The sequence below is a fragment of the Rhizopus delemar genome, genomic scaffold (assembly GCF_000149305.1).
Source record: "Rhizopus delemar RA 99-880 supercont3.17 genomic scaffold, whole genome shotgun sequence".
Taxonomy (NCBI): Eukaryota; Fungi; Mucoromycota; class Mucoromycetes; order Mucorales; family Rhizopodaceae; genus Rhizopus; species Rhizopus delemar.
In genome coordinates, this window is record NW_027137843.1 from 526,787 (window position 1) to 548,409 (window position 21,623).

The 21,623-nt window shown below is 34.3% G+C and overlaps 7 protein-coding genes across 7 annotated transcripts; 4 read left to right on the top strand and 3 right to left on the bottom strand.

Annotated features, from left to right (window-relative positions):
- Positions 1–965: 965 nt before the first annotated feature.
- RO3G_15779 (uncharacterized protein) lies at positions 966–1,355 on the bottom strand (the record flags this gene model as incomplete). Its single annotated transcript, XM_067670363.1, has 1 exon — positions 966–1,355. One exon carries the CDS (start codon positions 1,353–1,355, stop codon positions 966–968), a length of 390 nt encoding a protein of 129 aa, XP_067526464.1.
- An 826-nt stretch (positions 1,356–2,181) lies between these two features.
- RO3G_15780 (uncharacterized protein) lies at positions 2,182–4,951 on the bottom strand (the record flags this gene model as incomplete). Its single annotated transcript, XM_067670364.1, has 6 exons — positions 2,182–2,238; positions 2,292–2,380; positions 2,438–3,338; positions 3,397–3,488; positions 3,704–3,947; positions 3,995–4,951. 6 exons carry the CDS (start codon positions 4,949–4,951, stop codon positions 2,182–2,184), a joined length of 2,340 nt encoding a protein of 779 aa, XP_067526465.1.
- A 2,787-nt stretch (positions 4,952–7,738) lies between these two features.
- On the top strand, positions 7,739–9,476 carry RO3G_15781 (uncharacterized protein; the record flags this gene model as incomplete). Its single annotated transcript, XM_067670365.1, has 6 exons — positions 7,739–7,778; positions 7,939–8,172; positions 8,219–8,872; positions 8,990–9,075; positions 9,193–9,417; positions 9,462–9,476. 6 exons carry the CDS (start codon positions 7,739–7,741, stop codon positions 9,474–9,476), a joined length of 1,254 nt encoding a protein of 417 aa, XP_067526466.1.
- Positions 9,477–10,128: 652 nt separating this feature from the next.
- On the top strand, positions 10,129–10,511 carry RO3G_15782 (uncharacterized protein; the record flags this gene model as incomplete). The annotated part of the gene is made up of 3 exons (XM_067670366.1): positions 10,129–10,155; positions 10,200–10,415; positions 10,473–10,511. The coding sequence occupies 3 exons, from the start codon at positions 10,129–10,131 to the stop codon at positions 10,509–10,511; spliced, it is 282 nt and encodes a 93-aa protein (XP_067526467.1).
- Positions 10,512–13,264: 2,753 nt separating this feature from the next.
- On the top strand, positions 13,265–14,221 carry RO3G_15783 (uncharacterized protein; the record flags this gene model as incomplete). Its single annotated transcript, XM_067670367.1, has 3 exons — positions 13,265–13,644; positions 13,707–13,801; positions 13,887–14,221. 3 exons carry the CDS (start codon positions 13,265–13,267, stop codon positions 14,219–14,221), a joined length of 810 nt encoding a protein of 269 aa, XP_067526468.1.
- Positions 14,222–16,100: 1,879 nt separating this feature from the next.
- On the top strand, positions 16,101–18,369 carry RO3G_15784 (uncharacterized protein; the record flags this gene model as incomplete). The annotated part of the gene is made up of 3 exons (XM_067670368.1): positions 16,101–17,316; positions 17,359–18,215; positions 18,358–18,369. 3 exons carry the CDS (start codon positions 16,101–16,103, stop codon positions 18,367–18,369), a joined length of 2,085 nt encoding a protein of 694 aa, XP_067526469.1.
- A 321-nt stretch (positions 18,370–18,690) lies between these two features.
- On the bottom strand, positions 18,691–21,504 carry RO3G_15785 (uncharacterized protein; the record flags this gene model as incomplete). Its single annotated transcript, XM_067670369.1, has 8 exons — positions 18,691–19,573; positions 19,630–19,730; positions 19,903–20,195; positions 20,388–20,899; positions 20,954–21,094; positions 21,148–21,347; positions 21,405–21,427; positions 21,483–21,504. The coding sequence occupies 8 exons, from the start codon at positions 21,502–21,504 to the stop codon at positions 18,691–18,693; spliced, it is 2,175 nt and encodes a 724-aa protein (XP_067526470.1).
- Between the last annotated feature and the right edge of the window lie 119 nt (positions 21,505–21,623).

Below are 21,623 nucleotides of genomic sequence, written 5' to 3' on the forward strand. Positions count from 1 at the left end.
ACAAGTTGAACTAATGGACCAGAAACAATATTAAAATAGTACTTGGCAAAAAATGGATTGGAAAAAAAAATGCAGCAGGTAAAAGACAAGAACAACATCAGAGAAGGTTTTCAAAAGGGATGTTTCATTTTCATTTATATAATATATTAAAGCCGATATTGTTTGTCATATTTTCAACATGAAAATATACCTCTAGACATTGTCAACTGGAGGTTATGTCTTTAAGTTTCCTTTGCTCTCATTTTGTTTATATTGTAAAAGAAAACGGACGTCATTGGTTCATCCTCTGCCAGTGCACGGTCCAATCTTTGGTGAGCAAACCAAACCAATAAAGAAGAAATTAAACACTTTGTGGTTTGGATTCTTACTCCTCAATAGCCAAGCAACAATTAATTGCAGCAAAGATATTTCATTTGTTCTTTTAGTTACATCAAGTACTAATTCAATGGCTCCTTGCCCTTCATTTTTCGCTCAATGCCAAATCTTACTTTCGCTTCTCAACAATTTAAAAGCATGGTCCGCATTTAGACTCCATAGAAAAGCAAGATAAGTTTTGGGCTAGTACTGAAAATATTGGATCCTATTCAATAAATATCGTCTGAGATGTCTTTTAAAAATTTATAGTGCCTATTTTTTATGAATTTTGAAGAAATAAATGTATATAACAAGTATAAAAAGCTGCGGTGACAAAAAGCATATTCTTGTTTTCCTGCTTGTTATCATGACATTCAATTCACAATAGCATAATCAATGTGAACTAAAATATACTTTACATACCACATACTTTATATAATATGATATTCACTCGTTGCTGTATGAATATGAAGTGAAATTTATGAACATCAAATTAATATTGTAGGCATTAATAGTTCTTTTATAAGCACTTTAAATAAGATAGATCTGATAGCAACAAATGATATTTATTAAATGAATTACAAGCGATGGCCGAAAAGAATTGCTTGATCTTAAAATCCAGCCCAAGCAGGGGCACAGTTTGCCCATGATCTGGATGAATCCATAAGTTCAAAAAGGCCATTAGACCAATCAGTAGATTTGACGGACCAGTTATGAGCACCGCAGGTGTCCTTACTTCTTGTCCAGTTAACGGTGTATTTTTGACCATTCAAGCCAATATCAGCAGAAACCAAATTGTTTGATCCGTTAAAGGTACAGTCACCAATGGTTTTAAAATCAGCGTTTACTACAATAGCATACTTGCAGCTGTGCTCTCTACCATCCGTTTGTATCCAGATTTCGGCTACATCCTTGGTACCTTTGAGAATGCTTCCTCTGTCGGCCCAAAACATAGTACAGCAAAAACGAGCATATGCCTCCATGACATAAAAGTTAAACATAACAAACATCAATAACGCCACGTTTCTCATTATGATTTTGATCGATTGATAAATTAAAACTGATACACTCCTTTACTGAAAAAACCAAGGCCTTTTATATTAATGTCTGAGTTCAGTTATTACAAAAGAATGCTTGCTCTTTTTCTGGTGAAACAAAACCGTATACACGGTAAATTTGTTTTGAAACATTACTCTGAAACATTGATATGCTGAAAAATAAAGTTACTGACCCCCCCATCTAACATAAATGAAAGCGCAATTAATGTCTTTTAGAGATGTTGCGTTTTATGTAAACAAATGATACTGAGTCAGTATTGTGCTGATTTATCCTCGAATTTCAACTTGGGGGGGGGTTTTTTTATAAACCTTACTACTCTTTTAAATAAAGTATCATAATTAATGGTTGGTGAGACTTTAGGTAGTTACATTAAACCAAAAAAAGGCGGAGCATCTTGTTCATAGCTTTTTAGGTTTAGTTCAAAACCAGAAAATTTATTTCTGCAAAAAAAAAAAAAAAATAGAAAACAGAAAAAAAAAGTTCTAAAGACGACTGTAAAAGGAGCGCTTTCTTTTTATTTCAAAAAATAATTTCCGAAGAAAAGAGAAAACAAAAATTCATATTAATAAAGCTAATGCCCCAAAGAAATTCACGATAAAAATAATTCATCGTTAGATTGTTACTGTAAAACAATCACTATAAAATGTTTCAGTCAATATTTGGAAAATACAAAGGTGACAGAAAATTGAACACAATCTAATGACAGTAATTTTCAATTTAAGTATGATTTGTGCGTTCTTTTAATGTCAGTGTATATAGCACATTGATCTATTTTATGTTTTGCTTTCTGCGGCGCTTGTAGAATAGCAAGTAAGCAGCATTTGTCTTTATAAAAAGGTAAGCTTTATGTGTAAAATGATAATATTTCTTTAATTTACCTTGACTTTGCTCACGTCTATTTTATTTACTGATGTGTCATCAAAGCTATACCACTGTTTATTTTGAATGTTTTGAGCGCATGCAGTATCTAGACAAAAAAAAAAATTAAAAAGCATGCATGCATTTATCATAGACTATACTTTACAATGACCACCTCCCAGTCCTCCATAATGGTTGTCTACAGCATACAAGTCATAGATAAGCGAAAGATCCGTTGAACCAAGAACATAATCTGTCATGTCTAATTCAGAAATCGGAAAGTCTACATAAATGTTCACCTTATTCCCCCATATTCTCACTTGACTAAACCTCTTTAAATGAATCACCATGATCTCTGGAAGTCTCCATATATCAAATTTCTTAGTCGCTCTTTGCTGCACCTTACAGCGAGGACAGTACCATAGATCATCCTTACTTAACTGCTCTTCCTTGATAAATTCCTTGAGACAATCTTCTAAGGTGAGAGTCTCTTGCTTGGAACGGGTAGCTGGTAAGACAGAAAATTTTCTCCAGAGATCCGTATTTACAGCTCGTTGAGAGGAATTCTTTTTAGGAATACTACCAAAGATATCAAAGGCTCTATCCATAGCCCACTGAAGTATCATACCTTGACCGCTCTGAATTGTGCTAGGGTCCTGTTGGAATTGAGGGCTGATGTCTGCAAATGATCGGATTAAAGGAAATGTGTTATCGTAAGTGTTTTTGCTGCTGAATAGCCTAGGCTTGAACAGTGGACCCTGCTCTTTATCCAGCTCTTTGCTTGTATATCTTTGAATGTGATTTACGATGAATTTATGTATGTCTGGATCACTGTCCGACTTGTTTAGAGCAAGAACAAGCGGATAACCAAATGTACAAAGGTGATTATCAGTTTGGTCAAGCAGAGAATAATAGATAGGGAACAATGTCCACTTCTCGCTGTTGCTTGGGGAGCAGGGTATTTCATAGACATAAATGATGTCTATTGGAGAAATATTGGAAAGCGGTTCATCATTATCTTTGAATATTTTGCATATCTTTGCTTGGTATATTTGTGTTATCAGTATCTGTAGAGAGAAAGAGAGAGATAAGTTTGTTTTAATATGCTTTATATCCCTTTTTTACATGTTGAATATCTTTTAATTTGCTCCTAATTTCTTGCTTTAAATCATGAATAGTACTACCTTTGCGCAAGTAAATAGTAAATTTGGCTTGATCTGATGTGGAATAATAGATGAATGTGATATTTAATTTATATGTGTTGACTGGAATTGGTAGAGATAAATGCATGAACGGATCAAAAGTAATGGAGACCTTTATTATTACAAATGTAAAAAATGAATACTGATACAGGACATAATAAAATATATATAAAGTACACATCCTTTTTTTTTTTTATTTACCTTATTGCATTGATTGCATATTAATTTACTCTTAAATTGTCCTTGAAATAAGTCTACAATTATTGAGTCGTTCCTTGCTTTATGATGTTCCCAAAAGTGACTTGCAATTTCATTCTCTTTTGATTCATCTTCAAAGTCTGGTATTTCAACATATGGTTTATCTGATATTCTATTCATGTCTTCATGTAATCCATCTAATAAAAAGCCTAGAAATTCTTGTGAATCCTGCTGCTCGTATCCACTAAAGTGTGAATTGAATTTTTCAAATATTTTCTATACATAGATATTAACTATAATCGAAACATGAATAAATATTTTACTTTAAAGGCAAAGGGTGATATAGTCATATTGTTCGTACTCCAAATCGATTTAACAAGCTCAGCATAAGCTCCTGCCAATTCTCCTTGTAGACCTAGTGGGTTGGATCTGTTGATATCTTTTTTGTATATGTCTTTCAAAAACCATTGCGTCAGTAAAGGAGTATTGCTCAAGCACTGAATAGCTGAATTCATATAGCATGTATTTCCTAAATTTTTTAGTCCGTGCAGCCCTCTCGGATAAATTACTGGCTTGCTGCTTGTCTTTATTGCCAAAAAATATTTATTTTCTTTGCTTGTAGGCAAATGATCTGAGAGATAGGATTCAGCAGATAGAGCCAAGGGGTCAATCTCCTTCATGGATAGTGAATTTAATAGTGATTCAGTCACAAAAACTTCATTTCGAATGCGCTGATTCAATAGCCACACATGTACAACCGGAGTTGTTATTTTCAATGCAATTACCAGTGCTTTATAAAAGTCGTGTATAGTTGATTGATGGTGTAAATAAAACGAACGAGACTTGCTTGATTTTTCGTGTAATTGATAAATCTCGAAATAACGGGCTTTTTGTGATATAATAAATCTATCTTCCTTGATACCATACCAATTCACAAGGCATTCCCAAGCCTGTTCCGGTAAAAATATATAATCTTTTTCATATATTAGATCCCTTCTTAACTTTGACTCTTCATCATCATCCAACAATGGTGAATTATCGATAGGAGATAGTCTATCGGTGGTTCCCTCACAATATTGCTTGAAAGATCGATACCAAGCTAAAGATAGCAGATACCATTTGTCGTTTTCTTTTGTTGCAACATTTTTTAAGTGTTTAAAATGTTCAAATTGTTTTTCTTTTGAAAGAACATCTTCAAATCTGGCTCTCTTATTACTGTCTTCATCTTTAGTTTTCATGGAGTCAACTAATCTTTTTCTTTTAAACTCATCGTTCGTCATTGATAATAAAAACAAAGGGTAAAAAAAAAAAGAAAAAGTCACTTTATTTTCACAAAAGGATTTAAATGGTTTCACCACAAAATATGAAGCCAATCTTGTTCTCTTCAGCAAGTTTGATTTATTACGCCCTTTGCTATATTTTTCTAATAAAAAACGAGTTTGTTTAGTAAAGTCAATAACTTCATATTTAAATAGTTGCTTTTTTTTGAACTCATTGTTTCCTCATGCCATTTTCATCTATAAGATCGTCCTATACACTAAGTTAAAGCTTGGCCAATTTGAGATTATATACATAAATAGTGTTTTTTGATTTTTTCAATAGATTTGTATATTAGAATCATTTTTTGCGCTTCCAATTTTTTTTTTTACGCGCTAAAATATTTATTCAAAAAGTAAAATGAAATAAATAAACAAATTGCAAATATTTTGCACATTATCATAAAGATGATGATTTTCAAGGTGTAACTACGTGATGATAATTGGTAATACATATCCGAAATTCCTGGTATCTAATGTCATCCTAAGAAACGACTTGCAGTAGGAAAAAAACCATTTCAGCTAAATTAAAACTCGTGCATTTATGACCTTTGTTAAAAAAATATGGTTAAATACACTTGTCCTTTTTATTCTATTTCATTATTTAACCACTTCGCAGCAAGTAACTGTAAAATTTGTCTCTTTCTGTGAACTACATCTCGAATAATAGCGAGCTTAAAAAAAGAGAATGACTAAGAAAATATTACTGTCAATCCAAGTTTAGTCGGAAAAATGTTTTTGTATAGAAGTGCTCTTCTAAGAGACCTCTGGTTTTATTTAAAGCTAAAAGTGGCTACAATCAAAGGGTGATAAAAATGAAAGAGGATAATATACAAAAAACTTTTCAAAGGGTAATAATTAGAGAAAAGATAAGACTCCCAAAATACTCTGTGGGAGTATAAAGTAGTAAAATTTCCTAGAAAATTGTTTGAGTAGCACTGCAAACAATTCAAAATGTTAGCGAAATGAAGTCGAATGATTTGATAGATGCTCTCACAACCATGCTTTTTTTTCCCTTTTTGTATAATAAAGCAAAATCTCATCGATAGATTATGAAGTCAGTGTTACTTTTCGGTGCATCGAATTTTACTCTTAATACAGTCATTATATTTATTACATGGTTACTATTTGAAAGGTATTTATTTTATTAGACTGCAGTCATTTTTACCTCTTTAGCATGCTTACCATTGACGTAAAAACCAAATTTTTATTTTTTATATATAGCAACTTTTTTGAAGCTACAAAGCAAATATTCATATAATCATGATGTTTGTGCTTTATTTTCAGTACAAAATGTATGTTTTTGTATGATTTATTAATTTTTGAAAAATAGCGCTATTGAAATTCAAGTAATATCCAGTGTTATTTGCAGTGTGCAGTGTATAGAATTTGAAAACAGATATACACCTTTTTTTATTTTTTATTTTCACATTTAAATAGTTGCTTTATGCATACATTAAATTAAGACCACCGTGGCAAGTAGTGTCTACAACTAGGTAGTTGAATATTTATGCAATGTTAAAGAAGAAAGAAAGGATTAGACGAGTACGTATTTACAGCATTTATAGTGAATATACAAAGGATAATAGAACGAAATCTTTAGTGAGAAAAAATCAAAGAGCCTCTTTCAAATTTGACTTTTGTTTACATGACTTCAGCATGAATGTAATATAACCTGTTGTTAACCTTACTGTAATAGCGGACGATAGCCGCTCATATTACTGATCAAGAGCAATCTACTAACCTTTGCTAGGATGAATAGAAGAAAAGGGAAAAAAAAAAGCGTTGCTTCATTAGAATATGACCACTTTGCTTGGTTTAATAATTCTCAAATTTATCAGATTAAGATGATCATAACACGGAACAAAAGCACTGGAAAAATTAAACAGTGAAATTCAACTTGAGCAAGCTGATAATGCGCCATAAAACCTTATAATTACAAGTATGCAGCGGAAGCTACATGAAGAGAAACAAGGATTTCATGTTAACAGCTATCTCCATGAGATTTTGTAAGCTCAATCATTCTCACAGTAGCGTACAACTCATCACTAATATTGATTGTCAAAAATAATAAAGCGTAAAAGAAAGAACATATGTCCTGCAAAAGATGCTAATGAGTCTTATAAATTAGTCGATGTTAAATCAGTTGGTAAGTTATTAAATAAAATTCTACGGTTATAAATACCCAACATACCATCTTTCATTACAACAATGAATGAAATCACCAAGTTCCCCCAAGAAAAGTGGAGAAACGGAGTTGGACGTACATTTTGCATATCTCATTGTTTTCAATGTTTCACAATACAAAGAGAAATAAATGCTTTCAAAGGTACATGAATATCCTGCTTTTTGTGGAGTATTCAATTTATTAATTTAAATTTATTGTATATATTTTACTACTAAATAAAGTTGAATAAACAAATCCCAAGGACAAAAATCAGTAAACCAATCAGCAAGATGAAGTCGTGTAAATATACTTTTAAGTATCATAAACCGTGGTACAAAAACCAATGAATTTGTGACTTTTTATAAACAGGCACTGTATATTAAAAAAGGCTTTTTTTTTTCCTTTCAGATTTAGTGCGTCTTACTTTTTTGTTTATTGGCAGCAATGAACAACAATAAAAAGAAGGAAGTGCGTTCAAAATATTTCACTATAGATTCCTATTTTAAATCATCCAAGCCTAAACTACAAAATCAAAATGAGCAGCATTTAGCAACCAGCTTACAAAAGACAGAATCTTGTCCAATATGCAACACAGTGATATACATAGAGTCTGTATCTATGGAGGTTCATATCAATACCTGCTTGGACGCACAGGAGCTTTCACCCCCATCCTTGCCCTCTCTAATCCCTGACATAAGCGAGCCTTCTTCGCTGTCCTCTACTTCTTCAACTACAACAGACGCAGCGGAGTTCTCTTTTTTATCTTATTCTTCTTTGACGACAGATACAGAAGAGACTTCTTCAGGTGTAGATACAAACGAGAAGGACAAAGAAAATAAAAACGATGAAGAGTTAAGAAGAGTGCTTCCTTCATCCTGGAAATCCTTATTCTCATGTAATACGCCTATCAAAAAAGATATATTGGCACCAAAAAACACAAATAGCTTTAAAGCAAAAGCACTAAACAAATCCAAGCAAGTGAAAGTAAAGACTTGCCCATTCTATAAGCGTGTCAAAGGTAAAAAGGGAAAAAGAAAAGAAAGTAAAATTAACTTTAAAACTAGACACACAATTTGTTGTGGACGCGTTTAATTATGGAGATATACCTGGTTGTGACGGATACTTTTTAAGTCACTTTCATACAGATCATTACGGAGGTTTAAGATCTAATTGGTCTCACGGCCCCATTTATTGTTCCCAAGTGACAGCCAATTTGATCAAGCAAGAATTAAAGGTCGATCCACGATTTATTCACCCTCTGCCCATGGACGAATTATACCCTATTCCCCAATCAAACGTCAAGGTAGCCCTGATTGATGCCAATCATTGTCCGGGCTCAGTATTGTTTTTATTCGTTGTTGAAAGGGCTGACAAGACAGTTGTACGACATCTGCATACTGGGGATTTCAGAGCTGCACCACGTATGTGCTTACATCCTCTTGTGCGTCAACCAGACAACCCTTCTATTCAATGTTTATATCTGGATACTACTTATTTGAATCCTCAATATGCCTTTCCGGCTCAAGAAGAGTGCATACAGGCTGTTTGTGACACGATTGAGAAAGAAATATTAAAGGATAAAAAGAAGAATACATTAAATGGATGGTTAGCACAAACAGGAACAAATGCTTTCAACATGCTTATGCAGCCTAAGCCAAAGAAGCAAACATTGATTGTTGTAGGCACTTATACAGTTGGAAAAGAGAGAGTATTTTTCAGTAAGTATCATGAAAATAATTTCTTTTCTTAATCTAAACTCCGTAAAGATGTTGCAAAAATGTTGAATACCAAGATATATGCACCAAAAAAAAAATTGAGGATTTTATCATGTCTAGAAGATAAAGAATTACAGTCTATGATTACTGAAAACCCCTCAGAAGCTCAAGTTCACGTTGTATCTCTCAGAGATATTAGAGCTGATGTAAGAATTATAACACATTTTTTTTTTATTTTACTAAAAGGAAGGCGTATCACACAGATCATGGCTAATTATCTATGGGATCTGAGAGAGCATTTTGAATCATTGATTGCATTCAAGCCCACAGGTTGGACTTATAAATCAACAAATACAGAAGCTACAGAAATGAAACACGCGTCTTTATCACACGTTATTACTCCTCCCTCTGATCGAAGCTTGAATTTAACACCTTTTTATGATTCAAGGAACGTAAAGATGTATGGGGTGCCTTACTCAGAACACTCAAGTTATAGAGAATTAGCTTCCTTCATTGCAAGTTTAGACATTAAAGAAATTATACCCACTGTAAATACAACACAAAAAGATAAGCAACTTCACATCATGGATAGATGGCAACAAGATAAATTAGCAAAGAGGGTAGAAGTGGTTACCTTTTCAAATGAAAATTATTGGTAGACATGTATTCAGCTATATCTCATGCATTTTGTGTCATTGTCAAAAAAATAAAGCTAAAGCAAATCGCATTAAATCTACCTTAAATGTATAACAAGTTGCTCAAAACATTTAGGTTTGAAGACTCATATCTTTTTCAAACAATGTGCTTTTTAGCTGAACCAAAGATGTAGTACAGTATTATTGACACATATTGATAGTGCTAGTGGTTTTGATAAAAGGTGTTCACAGTAATTAATAGTAGTCAGGAAAAAGTTGAAAGCAATTCAAAGAAAAGTGACAGTTTACTGTTATTATACTTGATTTTATTGATCTGAGCTTAAAGATTATACGCTCTAACGGCTATTTTCTGTGGCTAAACATATTTGAAAAATATATGCGTTTAGACATTTAGTTGGCCATCGAAGAAACCAAGAAAGGAATGCTTGAAAAGAATGTGGTGTTCGGTGAAGTAATTTGTTCAGAAGGAAAAATAAGGATCGAATATTATTTCAGGCAATTATAGCTGACGGTGCATATTGAGACAATGAATAGAATGGGACTAAGTATCTATGAAGGATGGAAGGGACATAGTCTGAATGTACCTCCAGGCAGCCATCCGAGATGCCAACACAGACAGAGACTTTGTTTGTAAGAATGGACGTAATTTTGGTAATTGTAAGACCATATTCTAGTTGGACTCGGATTATTCGTTTATAAAAACAAACGGCAATGAATGGGCTAAAACGTTTGGGATGAAGATCTATTGCCGAAAGCTGATTCTTAGTGGCAAGCGCCTTATTTATATTAACATTGAGCAGTCTAAGCGTATCGAGATATCCACCAGTTATAAAGGAATTCCGAGTCTAAGAGAAAGAGTGCTGGGTTGGAAGCGCATCCTCGGAGAGAGTGTATGCCAAGGGTTGATATGTAGAATCGAGTACTACACATTTACTTGGGTTCTATAGGTAGCTGAGGCTATGGCTATGGCCTTCGCACAGCTTTAATAGGTTCAGCATTTGGTTTGATCAGCGATGAGGGTTACATCATCGGTATATAGAAGACAGGCCATAAAAGGAGCAAGTTGAATTTGAGGTGGGTCTTCTTCTAAAGGTTGTGGAAGTAGTAGTTTCGGAAGGTCATTGATAAATATAGAGTATAGAAATAGTGAAAAAATGGACCTTTTAAGAACACCAGTAACTAGTAGAAATCAAGTCGAAGTGGCATTGTTTAGTACGACTTCTATTTGTAACTCATCGAACAAGTTTCATTGTAAGCATATGGGCGGCGCAGGTGATTTGTTTTCTAGGTTCTTCCATATATAGCGGCGATCTACTGTATTGTATGCGGATCTGGTATCTAAGAAGGAAAATACTAGGGTGCTACGATGGTGGCGGCGAAGGATTGTGCAGATCTCGGCTAGGTAGAAGGCTTGATCCAATGTGCCTCTGGCCACGCGAAAACCACCCTGAGCTAGATCCAAGGGAGGGTTACGGTCAGCAAGAAAGTAACGAGCAATATTCGAACAGCTTGCGGAAGATCGAGGTGAGGCTAACTGATCTATGATTGCCAGGTTCTCTTGAATCACCCTTTATAAAGATTGGGACTACTTGGGATATTCTCCAATCAGTAAGTATATATGACCATTTTTATCTTTTGCATCATTTTTTCTTCTACTTTTGCTCAAAATTTTTTTTTCCTGCTTCTACGCTAAATCTATTTTTACTTTTGCATTATTTTTTCTATTTTATTTGCACGAATTTTTTCTCAAAGTATAACAAATGATGAACCCACCTTTCATATAAAGTATATATGCTATAAAAATTAACGGATGTATGAGAAGCATGATAAATATGCCTATCTGAATTATGAGCAAAAGAAACAGTTGCAATCGTGTTAGTAATAAAAGAAAGAGTTGTGAGCAAGATATGTTTCATCTGAGCATGAGAACAGCCCGGTTATTTGACACAGAAGAAACTGAATTGAATTCGTCTAGAAATGCGGTATGCACCGAAATGAACGACAAAATAAAATGTGGTTGCAGTACTTAAGCACTCTTTAAAGTTATCAGGTTTAAAAGTATGCTTGATACAATAGATGCCTTTTATTCTCTCCATAAAGTTACAATGTTACCATCTCCTGAATAGAGAAGTTTTGATAAACAAATAAAACTTTGTTTTTTTCCTCTCCCTTGATCATTACTACTTCCACAGTACATTTTCTGTCGACACAGACATCATAATGTAAATGATAAGCCAAGTTTCTAAAATAAAAATAAAAAATAGAAGCCATTCGTCTTGTCTCTATTATTAAAATACATATTATAGGCTTACAAAAATAGCAAATTAGGCTTGCTCAAGGTTTAGTCTAGCTGCTTACAAAATAACTGGCTTTGTCAAAATAGTCTCTTCTAGGTACATCCTTTATTTGCATTTAGTTGCAACTCAAAACACAATCAAGCTCTATAAGCAGTACTTACAAGTTCATTACTCAATAATAATTAAAATAAACTGACCGCGTCATATTATGACAGCTCAAAAAATCTGAGAGGGTATAAGTGAAATTTGACTTAATTCTTTGCCATGTTTATTTACAACCCAACTTTGCTATCGATAGCATTGAAAAAGTCAATAATTATGAAGGTTCAGTGTGATCCCAACCACCACGGATAAATTTAAATTCAGCTTATTTTGTGCTGAAGGCTATGCTTATTCTTAATGAAATTTACCTCTCTCATAAGACAACAGGAAACGGATATAAAGAAAAACCTGCTAAAAACACACACACAAAAGTAGACACATAATCAAAGGATCCCAGAGAGTCAGTATCCATGTTTTTTGCCGTTCAAAAACTACAAGTATAGACATATGTTTCAATACACAATGGAAGAATCAGTGTATTGATAATTTTACTCCTTATTACAAAGACATTTACTCTGGCATATAAATTAACTTCAAATTAGAAATAATGGGAATAGATACTACGTAGATATTCAGAGAACTACTATGTATTCATGACACCATAGTATTAACCGCATACGAAACGATTGTGGTAGTGTCTAAGGTATGCTTTCTACAGCTATGGAATCTTAAGATTCGAATAGCATATTTTCTATCTTGAATTAGTCTCTAGATCAAAGTTTAGCATGATACCTCAAAGCATCGACAGCGATTGACAACAGAATTTTATAATTATTTGAGCTCCTTTCTCTCAAATTATTTGTATGCATATATAAACCTTATTATTTTTCCTCAGTCGAACCCAACAATGCGACTGATGTACTATAGAGAGACCATTCAGAAATAGATAATAAAATTAAGAATAAAAACAAATATGGTGCAACCCAAATGATAATAGAGAATAGATTAAAGTATACATGTTATAATCTCATTTACAAGCAACGGTTTAATAAAGATACATGATATCCAGCGATAACCCAGCTTTTATGCCATCTATAATTCTTTAAAAGTGAATATAATGACATTTAAACAAACAATACAAGTAGCCCTTTAACAATGTGTTTCGCAAGACTAGTAAAATTGAGCTGCTAGCAGTATGTTATGTCATAGATTTGCCGCTTTCTCACGAAGATGCACACAAAATTGGGCTGATATTTTTCTGTACAATTCAAATCCGCCGATATTGTTTGTGTGTACGATAGTAACAAAAAAGGAAACAAAATAAAATTCAGTTTTCCCCTCTTTTTGTTATTTATTTTCTTTTTACTTTTATTGTCCTTTTTTTATTTTTAAACAAAAAAATGTATTCACCTACACAACAAGATTTTAACCTTGAAAATGATCATTTCTCATCAAGTGGGATGATAGGTACGCCACATACAACAGTTGGAGCTGTTCCTGTGGTTAGAAATAGTCGGTTATTTAACCCATCTTATCAACTTCATCAACGTCAAAATTCGTTTGGCACCGTGGCTTCTATTGCCATGAGCCCACCTAATCGTGCTGGTGGTTTACCTTATGATAATAATAACTCTCAAAACTGGTTTGGTACAAGTCTTGATTCAAACACTTCTTCATTTGGTCAATCACCCATTTTTACTGGTATTGTATCCCCCTCAGCTTCTACTGGCCATCTGGATAATTATACCACTAATGATGATGAAGAAGTAAGTCAAAAAAAGTAAGTATCTATTTTAAAAAAATAAGGAGATGAACCAAAAAAAGCTTACACATTTATATAAGCCTTCAAGAAATATTTGAAAAGAGACGTCGGAGAAGAGAAAGTCATAATGCAGTTGAGAGAAGAAGAAGAGATAATATAAATGAACGCATACAAGGTAAAAAACAAGAAAATAAAGAATTAAAATAAGGTATTAAAGCAACTATTAGAACTATGTACTTTATTACCTGAGAGACTAATAGAATCAGCACCGACAAGTTCAAATGTGATGTCAGTATCTAATGGTCAAGCCAATACAAATGGAAGAGCGATAAATAAAGGGACTATCCTGAAATTATCTGTGGACCATATCAAGGAGCTGCGTGAAGAAGTGGCACAGTATCAAGAAAGGATAAGAGAGTTAGAGCAAATGATCGAAGCAGCAAAAAGAGGGGAAATGGTAAAAGATGAAAACACGAAACAACAAGCCTGCTCATTTAATAACAATCCAACAAATGAAAGATCTCACCAACGTATGGGCTCACTACAATTTAATCAACAGTTCAACAATTTACAAATTGGATCAAATCATCATTAGCAAAAAAAAAAAAAAAGAAAGAGAAAAAAAAAAATGCTATTTTTTTCTGCGTATTTTTTTTTTATGAATAAATGTTTTTATTTAATACGTTTTCTCCTTTTTTATAGTTACGTTTCACTTTACGCATTACTCCTGCATCTAAATAAAGAAAGAAAAGGAAGATTTCTATATGAATATAACTTAAAGAAGATTCTCTTGTATAATATGTATTGTTGCCATACAGCTTCTTGAAATATTATACTTTGATTGCTATTAAAATCTCTTTTTTACATGTGCATTAAAAATAATAATTTCCATTGAATACAATATAATGTGATATGGAAGGGTGTTTTCATGATTTTTCTTACATGTGTGCACTTAAGAATTGCACATGTGGTCTTTACACAATATCACCTAGCACTATTCTCTTTCTTTTATGTTTACTTCTATTTACATTCCAGAGATTTATGAATTAATTCTTAAGCGTTTAATGCGTAAAATCCGGTGTTTCTTACGTTCGTTCCTTTTTCTCTTTAAAATTCATATTGTCTATTTCTTTCTAATAGAGATGCACTGGTATTTTTCAGTAAGCATCGTCTTTTATAACTAAAACCATGAGAAGTGTGGTGTCACACCATATCGTCTGTACTTTGCTAGAAATTTTATATTCCTGGCTGCCCTGTATCATAATGTAATGATCTTATTTCTGTCATTATCCCTTAGTTATCTCTCGTGAGTATAAATTGTTATAAATGTGTATATAAGAAGAACTTAATAAGCATTTAAAACAGTAATTTTCAAAGATTTACACCTGAACCATTATTCAAGCGTTTGCGACCGAAACATCCATTAATTATATAAAGTGGGTTTTCACTTTTTGACGTCTTTTTTTAGATAGATTTACAATAAGAAATGTTTTGTTGACTAAATAAGTTTATATCTTATCAAACTCTTTCCTGATTCCCCTATTTTTAAAAAATAACGTCACAATCATGATCTTTAAGCTGACCTAAAACAGGATGTTATTTTTTTTAAATCCCAGGTCGAGAGGCTGGGGGTCCTACCTACAATTGATTATTCTAATTTTTTACATAAAAAAAATCTTTTTGCTTTACACATGGTCCGTTTGCAATGTCGACAGCTGCATTCAGGTGTGAGGCAATGCATTGGTCACCACCTTTTACAACAACCAAGATCGGCTTCATTGACTCACAGTTGTCAAACAAGATCAGCAGCCCATTTAACAACAGGAACCAAAAAAGGTAATAGACCGAAGAAGAAAAAGATACACTTTTAATAACATACTTGAATATTAGGGGAATCTTTAGAGATTATTCAAAGCTACTTATCTGAAATCGATCATTCCTTTCTTCAACAGCAGAAAACAGCCTCTAAAAGGAAGATCCCCATTCACGTTACTTCAAAAATCAATAGTCAGGTTGACTCACCGATTCTTCTGTCGATTCACTCCTATCTTTCCTTGGGAGATACAACTAAAGCTTGGAAATTGTTTGATAAGTCCATACTACCACTTTCTCAACATTCAATCCCTCGATCCACAGCACAATTATTGTTAGAATCACTCTATTCAGACGTACATACCCATCATTCTCGACTAGCACTTAATTTCAGAAAGCTTGAAAGCCTATATACTTCGAGGCTAGAGACGCTCGTGGGGCTTGTCAAAGAAAAACATTTTTGGGACACACGCGAATTTTGCATGCTAATCGAATTATGTGGCAAATTGAATCAAGTTAGGAGAGCTGAATCCATGTTTCGAAACCTATCTCAGCACTGCCAAGACGGTCCATCACTTGATGCTTACAATGAATTACTTGCTGTCTATGTACGTCGCTTTCGGTGGGAAAGCGATGGGGTGAAAAAACGCTATTTTTCAAAAATGGAGACACTTGTGCAAGAAATGTCTCGGAAAGGTCTGTCACCCAACACAACATCGTACAACTTGCTGCTGGCCGCCAAGATAAAATTACAGGATTTACAGGGTGCAGAGAAGATTTGTTTAAAAATGATAACACCTAATAGAACAACTTACAATATTTTGTTGAATGGATTTTTAAAGGGATGTAGAACATTGGCTGATAAACATATTGCCAATGTGTGGATGGAGAGATTGATTGCTTCTGGGATCACTCCCAATATGAGAACCTTTAAAAGCGTAATTGATGGTCTGTCGGAGCAGGTGAATTATCATGCACGAATGAACGAAACAGAGGATATGAAGGCTATTGTTCAGTCTATCTCTGATTTGCACAAAATAACGATTCAACTAGGACACAAGCTGGATACCGAAATGGTGAACACTTTACTTAAGTGCTATACTGCTGCCAACGATATAGACAATATAGAGAAGATTATGGGAATGCTGGCACTTCCCGAAAAAAAGACTGGTTGTGGGAACTGTGGATGTGGCAAGAATACTACAGCAGTTCAGACTGACGATGATATCTCACAAATAAAAATTTCACCAGATACATACACATTCAATATTCTGATAAAATACTATTTATCAAACGCAAATACGGATCAAGCATTTCAGATATATGATACTATGGTTTCCATGAAACTTGATCCTGATACAGTCACCTACGGTAGTTTCATCCTGTATTATGCTAGCCGAGGAGAAATCGAAGAAAGTTTGAAATACTTTGACGTAATGCAAAGGAAGGGAATTCCAACCAACAACTACATTTATAATATATTGTTAGCATCTTCAATCAAATACAGTGAGCATGCACATCTAATTACCCCTCACTTAAATTCCATGCTTGCTGCAGGTGCTACTCTAGATACCGTCTCACAGAACACATTACTCTCAAAGCAAGCAGCTCATAACAGAGAAAGCTTAGATACCAGTTTTGAGAGCTTTTTAGATTCGCTCGATCAACATTTCTATACTGCCAACGACAACGGGATGAACCCAGCCCCAACCACACGAACTTATAACACACTCTTGCAAGCAAGTGGTCGATTCTATAAAGCGAACTGCGAAAAATACAATATGACACTAGATTCAATCATAAAAAGCTTAGACACTTCAAACATTCGACCCGATATCATAACATTTGCTCTTGGAGTTCGCAATGCCTCTTATCAGGGTAACATGGTCAAGGCAGAATCAATATACAAATCCATGATAGATGCTGGCATTAAACCCAACACATTTATCTTTTCACACTTAATTTACGGTTACACTCTTACTGGAAAGCTAGATAAAGCACAAGACATTCTAAAAAGCATGTCCTTGCCACCTTATAATATGATACCTAACGCCATTAACTACGCACCACTCATCAAGGCCTATGTGGAATCAGCTGAATATCAAAAGGCACATAGTCTATTCAGAGAAATGTTGGACAAAAATATAACTGCAGACCTCGTCATTTACACTATCCTCGCCGAGGCATTTCTAAAGTACCCGTCACGAGATAGAGGGAAGAGGGCGATTGAATTATTAGAAAGTATTGAGAAAGCTGGTATCCCAATGGACGCTGCTTCTCTGACACTTTTGGCAAACGCCTATGGCATAGATGCTGCGTCGAAAATGGAGTCAGCCGAATGGTATCTAGGACAAGAATCTGACCTGCCGAAAAGACTAGAGGGCCATACAGCCAAACTTAATAGTATCTATAATGAATTGAAGGAAAGACAATGGCTTGACTCACATGCTGTGTTTGTTCTACTGTCGGCTCATGTGCGCATGAAGAATCTTGGTGCGGCTTGGACCCTGTGGAATGATTGCCTGCCTCAAAAACTCCTTCATCGTCCTCACTATGATACTTTGATCACTGGGTTATCTGCTGATAAGACTTGGTACCCGCTAGCCAAGATGACCTTCAAGGATATGGTACGCGAGGAACGGTTACGACCGGTTGCTTACACGTTTGATACGATGATTTGGTCAGCTCATGCTATGGATGACTGTGAAACCGTTGAGGAATTGTGGTATTCGCCCTTCCGAAGAGATTCACAATCAGACAAGCCATTTGTTTTGCTCGTACGAACCTATTACGCAGTTTTAGATACAATGTTAAAGAACAACAAAATAGATGCTGCAAAGAATGTTTTTGAAGAATATCAAACAGTATTAAACTCTCCTGACTCTTCTATTTTTTGGAATAACAAAATTGTTCACTTAGCTTCCCGGCTAGGGTTCAAGAAAGAGACTGTTTAGTAAAAAAAAATTAAAGTGTATTTCTAATAAATGTGTATAATTGTAATCATTACTACAATCATTTTGCCTGCTTTATATTTTGGTATGGGACAAAGTTCAGCTGTGCACATATTACGTGAAATTAGAATTATGATGTCAAAATCAATCTTTCAGATATATTTATAGAATGGGCAATCAATAAAAATAGAGGAATTGTTTCAACAAAGGCTTCAAAAAATGTTTCAAATATACATGCATTTATAGTGTAGTCTAAAAATGATTAATGAAAAAGTACAATAGTCAAGAATAGTAAAGAAAATTATTGTTGAGCTCTTTTTTGACGTCGACGTAATAACTCAGCCTCTTTAGGGCCTAATTGAACACCATCAGAAGAAAAGTCTTGCTTCCAAACAATTTCTTCAGCATACGCATCGTCACCTACAGAGCAGTTTGCCTTACAGCTGTAAATATAAAGTGATCCCCAATCTAATGAATCGCTGGCAATGTGGTTCACACCGATATAGTTGAGTAATGTAGAAAGAATTTGGAATTCAAAAGTACGAGGACCACCACAGCGATCACATGCGGGTATAGATTCCGGTCTGTAATTTGCTTGTACCCACAAAGGCTCACGTTCAGGCATATCGTATTCAACGCGATCATATCGCACAACCTGATCGGGATATAATTGAATTCTCAATTGAAACTGCAAAAATGTATCATCTACTTCAACCTTTGTATCCTCTTCTGCCTCATCACCTGCAAGTACAAGTGCTCTTGAATCGGGTTTTTCATCAGGGTTGTTTTCCTTGAAGAATGCCTCTTGACTCTCCTCTTCTTCTCCGTCAACGCCCTTTCCTTCAGGTTCACTAACAATCTCTTTTTCTGTAAACACACGGGATAAGCGAAGATTATCGATTGTGGTTTGATCTTCAGCACTTATAGATTTGCCGCAGAATTCTTTATGCCTACACATATTCCAGTCAGCCATTTGATGCTCTCGAGAACAATAAGCAGCTGAACCACATTTGCCGCATACTTTTGTTCCGGCTATTCCACAGACAACACACAATGAAGGGGCCTTAAATTGCTTAGGTGTAAATTGTTGTTGTGTATCATTTGCTGATTCTTCGTCGTCAGATTCTGTAGGAGGTGGATAGTAAGGGTTATCACGAGGCAACTGGGTTCTGTATGCCTTAAAGCTATTGTTTTTATGGTTAGCAGAAAGGCAGCTATAGGCATCTAAGTCTTTATATACCTTTTCATCCAATCTTGTTTAACACAACCGCCATTCTTACAACAGAACACGTAGATAGTTCTATGGAAAGCTTCTGGGGGATGATCTTCTGGTGTATACAGCTAAGAAAATTTGAGTAAGTTACATTGACTTATTTTTCATTTTTTTTTTCTAACCTGTAATAACAAAACCATAGGTTGTTCACAATTACCACAAGTAACTTTTTCCATAGATAAAACATGTTCCGGATTTAACCAGATCTACGATAATAAATAAGTAATGGCATATTTTTACAACAGATTTATAATACAGTACTGGTCGTCCACCTGATTTACTAGGGAAAGAATCAGCGGTCAAAGGTGCTTCAGGATCCTCGGCATAACCAAGCTGAACCGCATATTGGTCTAATACAACCTCACTCAATTCCTTTGGGTCAAGTTCAGAAACGTCACTGTTGCTATCCTTCATTTGGTTATTTGACATTTTTCTAACAGTAGAAAAAAGGATTCTTTGCTGTGGCTTTTTAAAAAAGAAAAGGCAGAGATAATCTGAAATTGAATCTGAATCAAATATGTGGCATACTAAAGCTTATACAAACTTATAGTATTTCAGCTGTTGATATCGTTATAAAACAGACAACTCGTACATCAACTTATTATGATTCACTTTCCCTCTTAGTATTTTGCTTAATGGCTTAAGAGCAATTACATATATTTATAGCTATTGTAGCAATTTATTCAAGGAAAAATAGACATGAGCTTATATTCTCGCTCTTTTACTATAAGGTGATAAAGATCGTTCTTCTGATCTTGATGCCCTCCTTTTGGTTCTAGATGAATAATCGCGGTCACGGTATCTATCTTTTCTGTCATAAGGTGAACGAGATCGTCTCTCTCTATTTCTTTCGTAATGATGGCTATGGCGGATTCTATCCTCTCTATCCCGCCTGCTTCGTGAATATGACTCGTCTTCGTCTTGTCTTCGGCTTTTATAATCATCTTCCTTTGATGGGTTCGGACTTCTGCGATCACGACGATGGCGATGTGCTTTTTTATAATCATCTTCGCTATCGTCACTATGATTATGTCTCTTTTTATCGCTCTTGTGTTTATGATGCTTCTTGGATTTTTTCTTCTTTTTATGATATTCTTCGTCTTTACTATTATTTTCATACCCTCTCTCTGTTTCTGCTGATAGTTTTTTGGCATAAGACTGTTCCATCAATGATCTATTTTCAGCATTCATAACTTCAACATAACTGGCTGTAGTTGGTAAAGCGAATCGGCTTGATCTATTAAATAAAAGTGTCAAACATAAAATATATACTAGATTATAAAATACAAACCTTCCGTAACCAAGACCTTTTTCAGAAGAATCCACAGTTTTTAACTGATCGTCTTCAGAATCATCATCATCTTTGTTTAATGCATGTTTTAATTCTTCTTCTGTTACTTTACTCTCAAGCGTTTTCTTTTTACGAACACCGCTATTGCAAAGAAGATTTAGTTCAACAGTCAATGTGCAGATTTACTTTCTTACAGTGCAATCGCCATGGCTTCTGCTTCTGCTTCCTTAATCTTTGCCAATTCAGACTTATTAGCCTTTGCTTTTTCTTCAGAATTCTGTTTAGTGTACCATTGAAGATCTTTTCCTTTTTGCCAGCGTCCAACTGGAGCCATGAGGGAGTGACCAAGGTAATTTTCACGATGTTTATCTTGCTTTACATCTTCCCAGCTGAACTAAAAATGAAAAGTTAACTATTAATCTTTCTTTTACTAAGCTGTTTGTATATTTACTTGATCTTTTCCTCCTCGGGTACCTTTTATTTAATGAAGTTAAGTTTAAAAATGCTTATTATTAATTTAAAAACTCACCTCCTCTTGTTGGATGAAACATTGCTATATAAATTTTATACAATGAGGAAAAAAAAAAGACAAAGGAGCTTAGCTTTAAATAATAAGATAAAAGGTCACGTGCTCTGGATCATAAAATAGACCTAATTTTAATGATCCAAT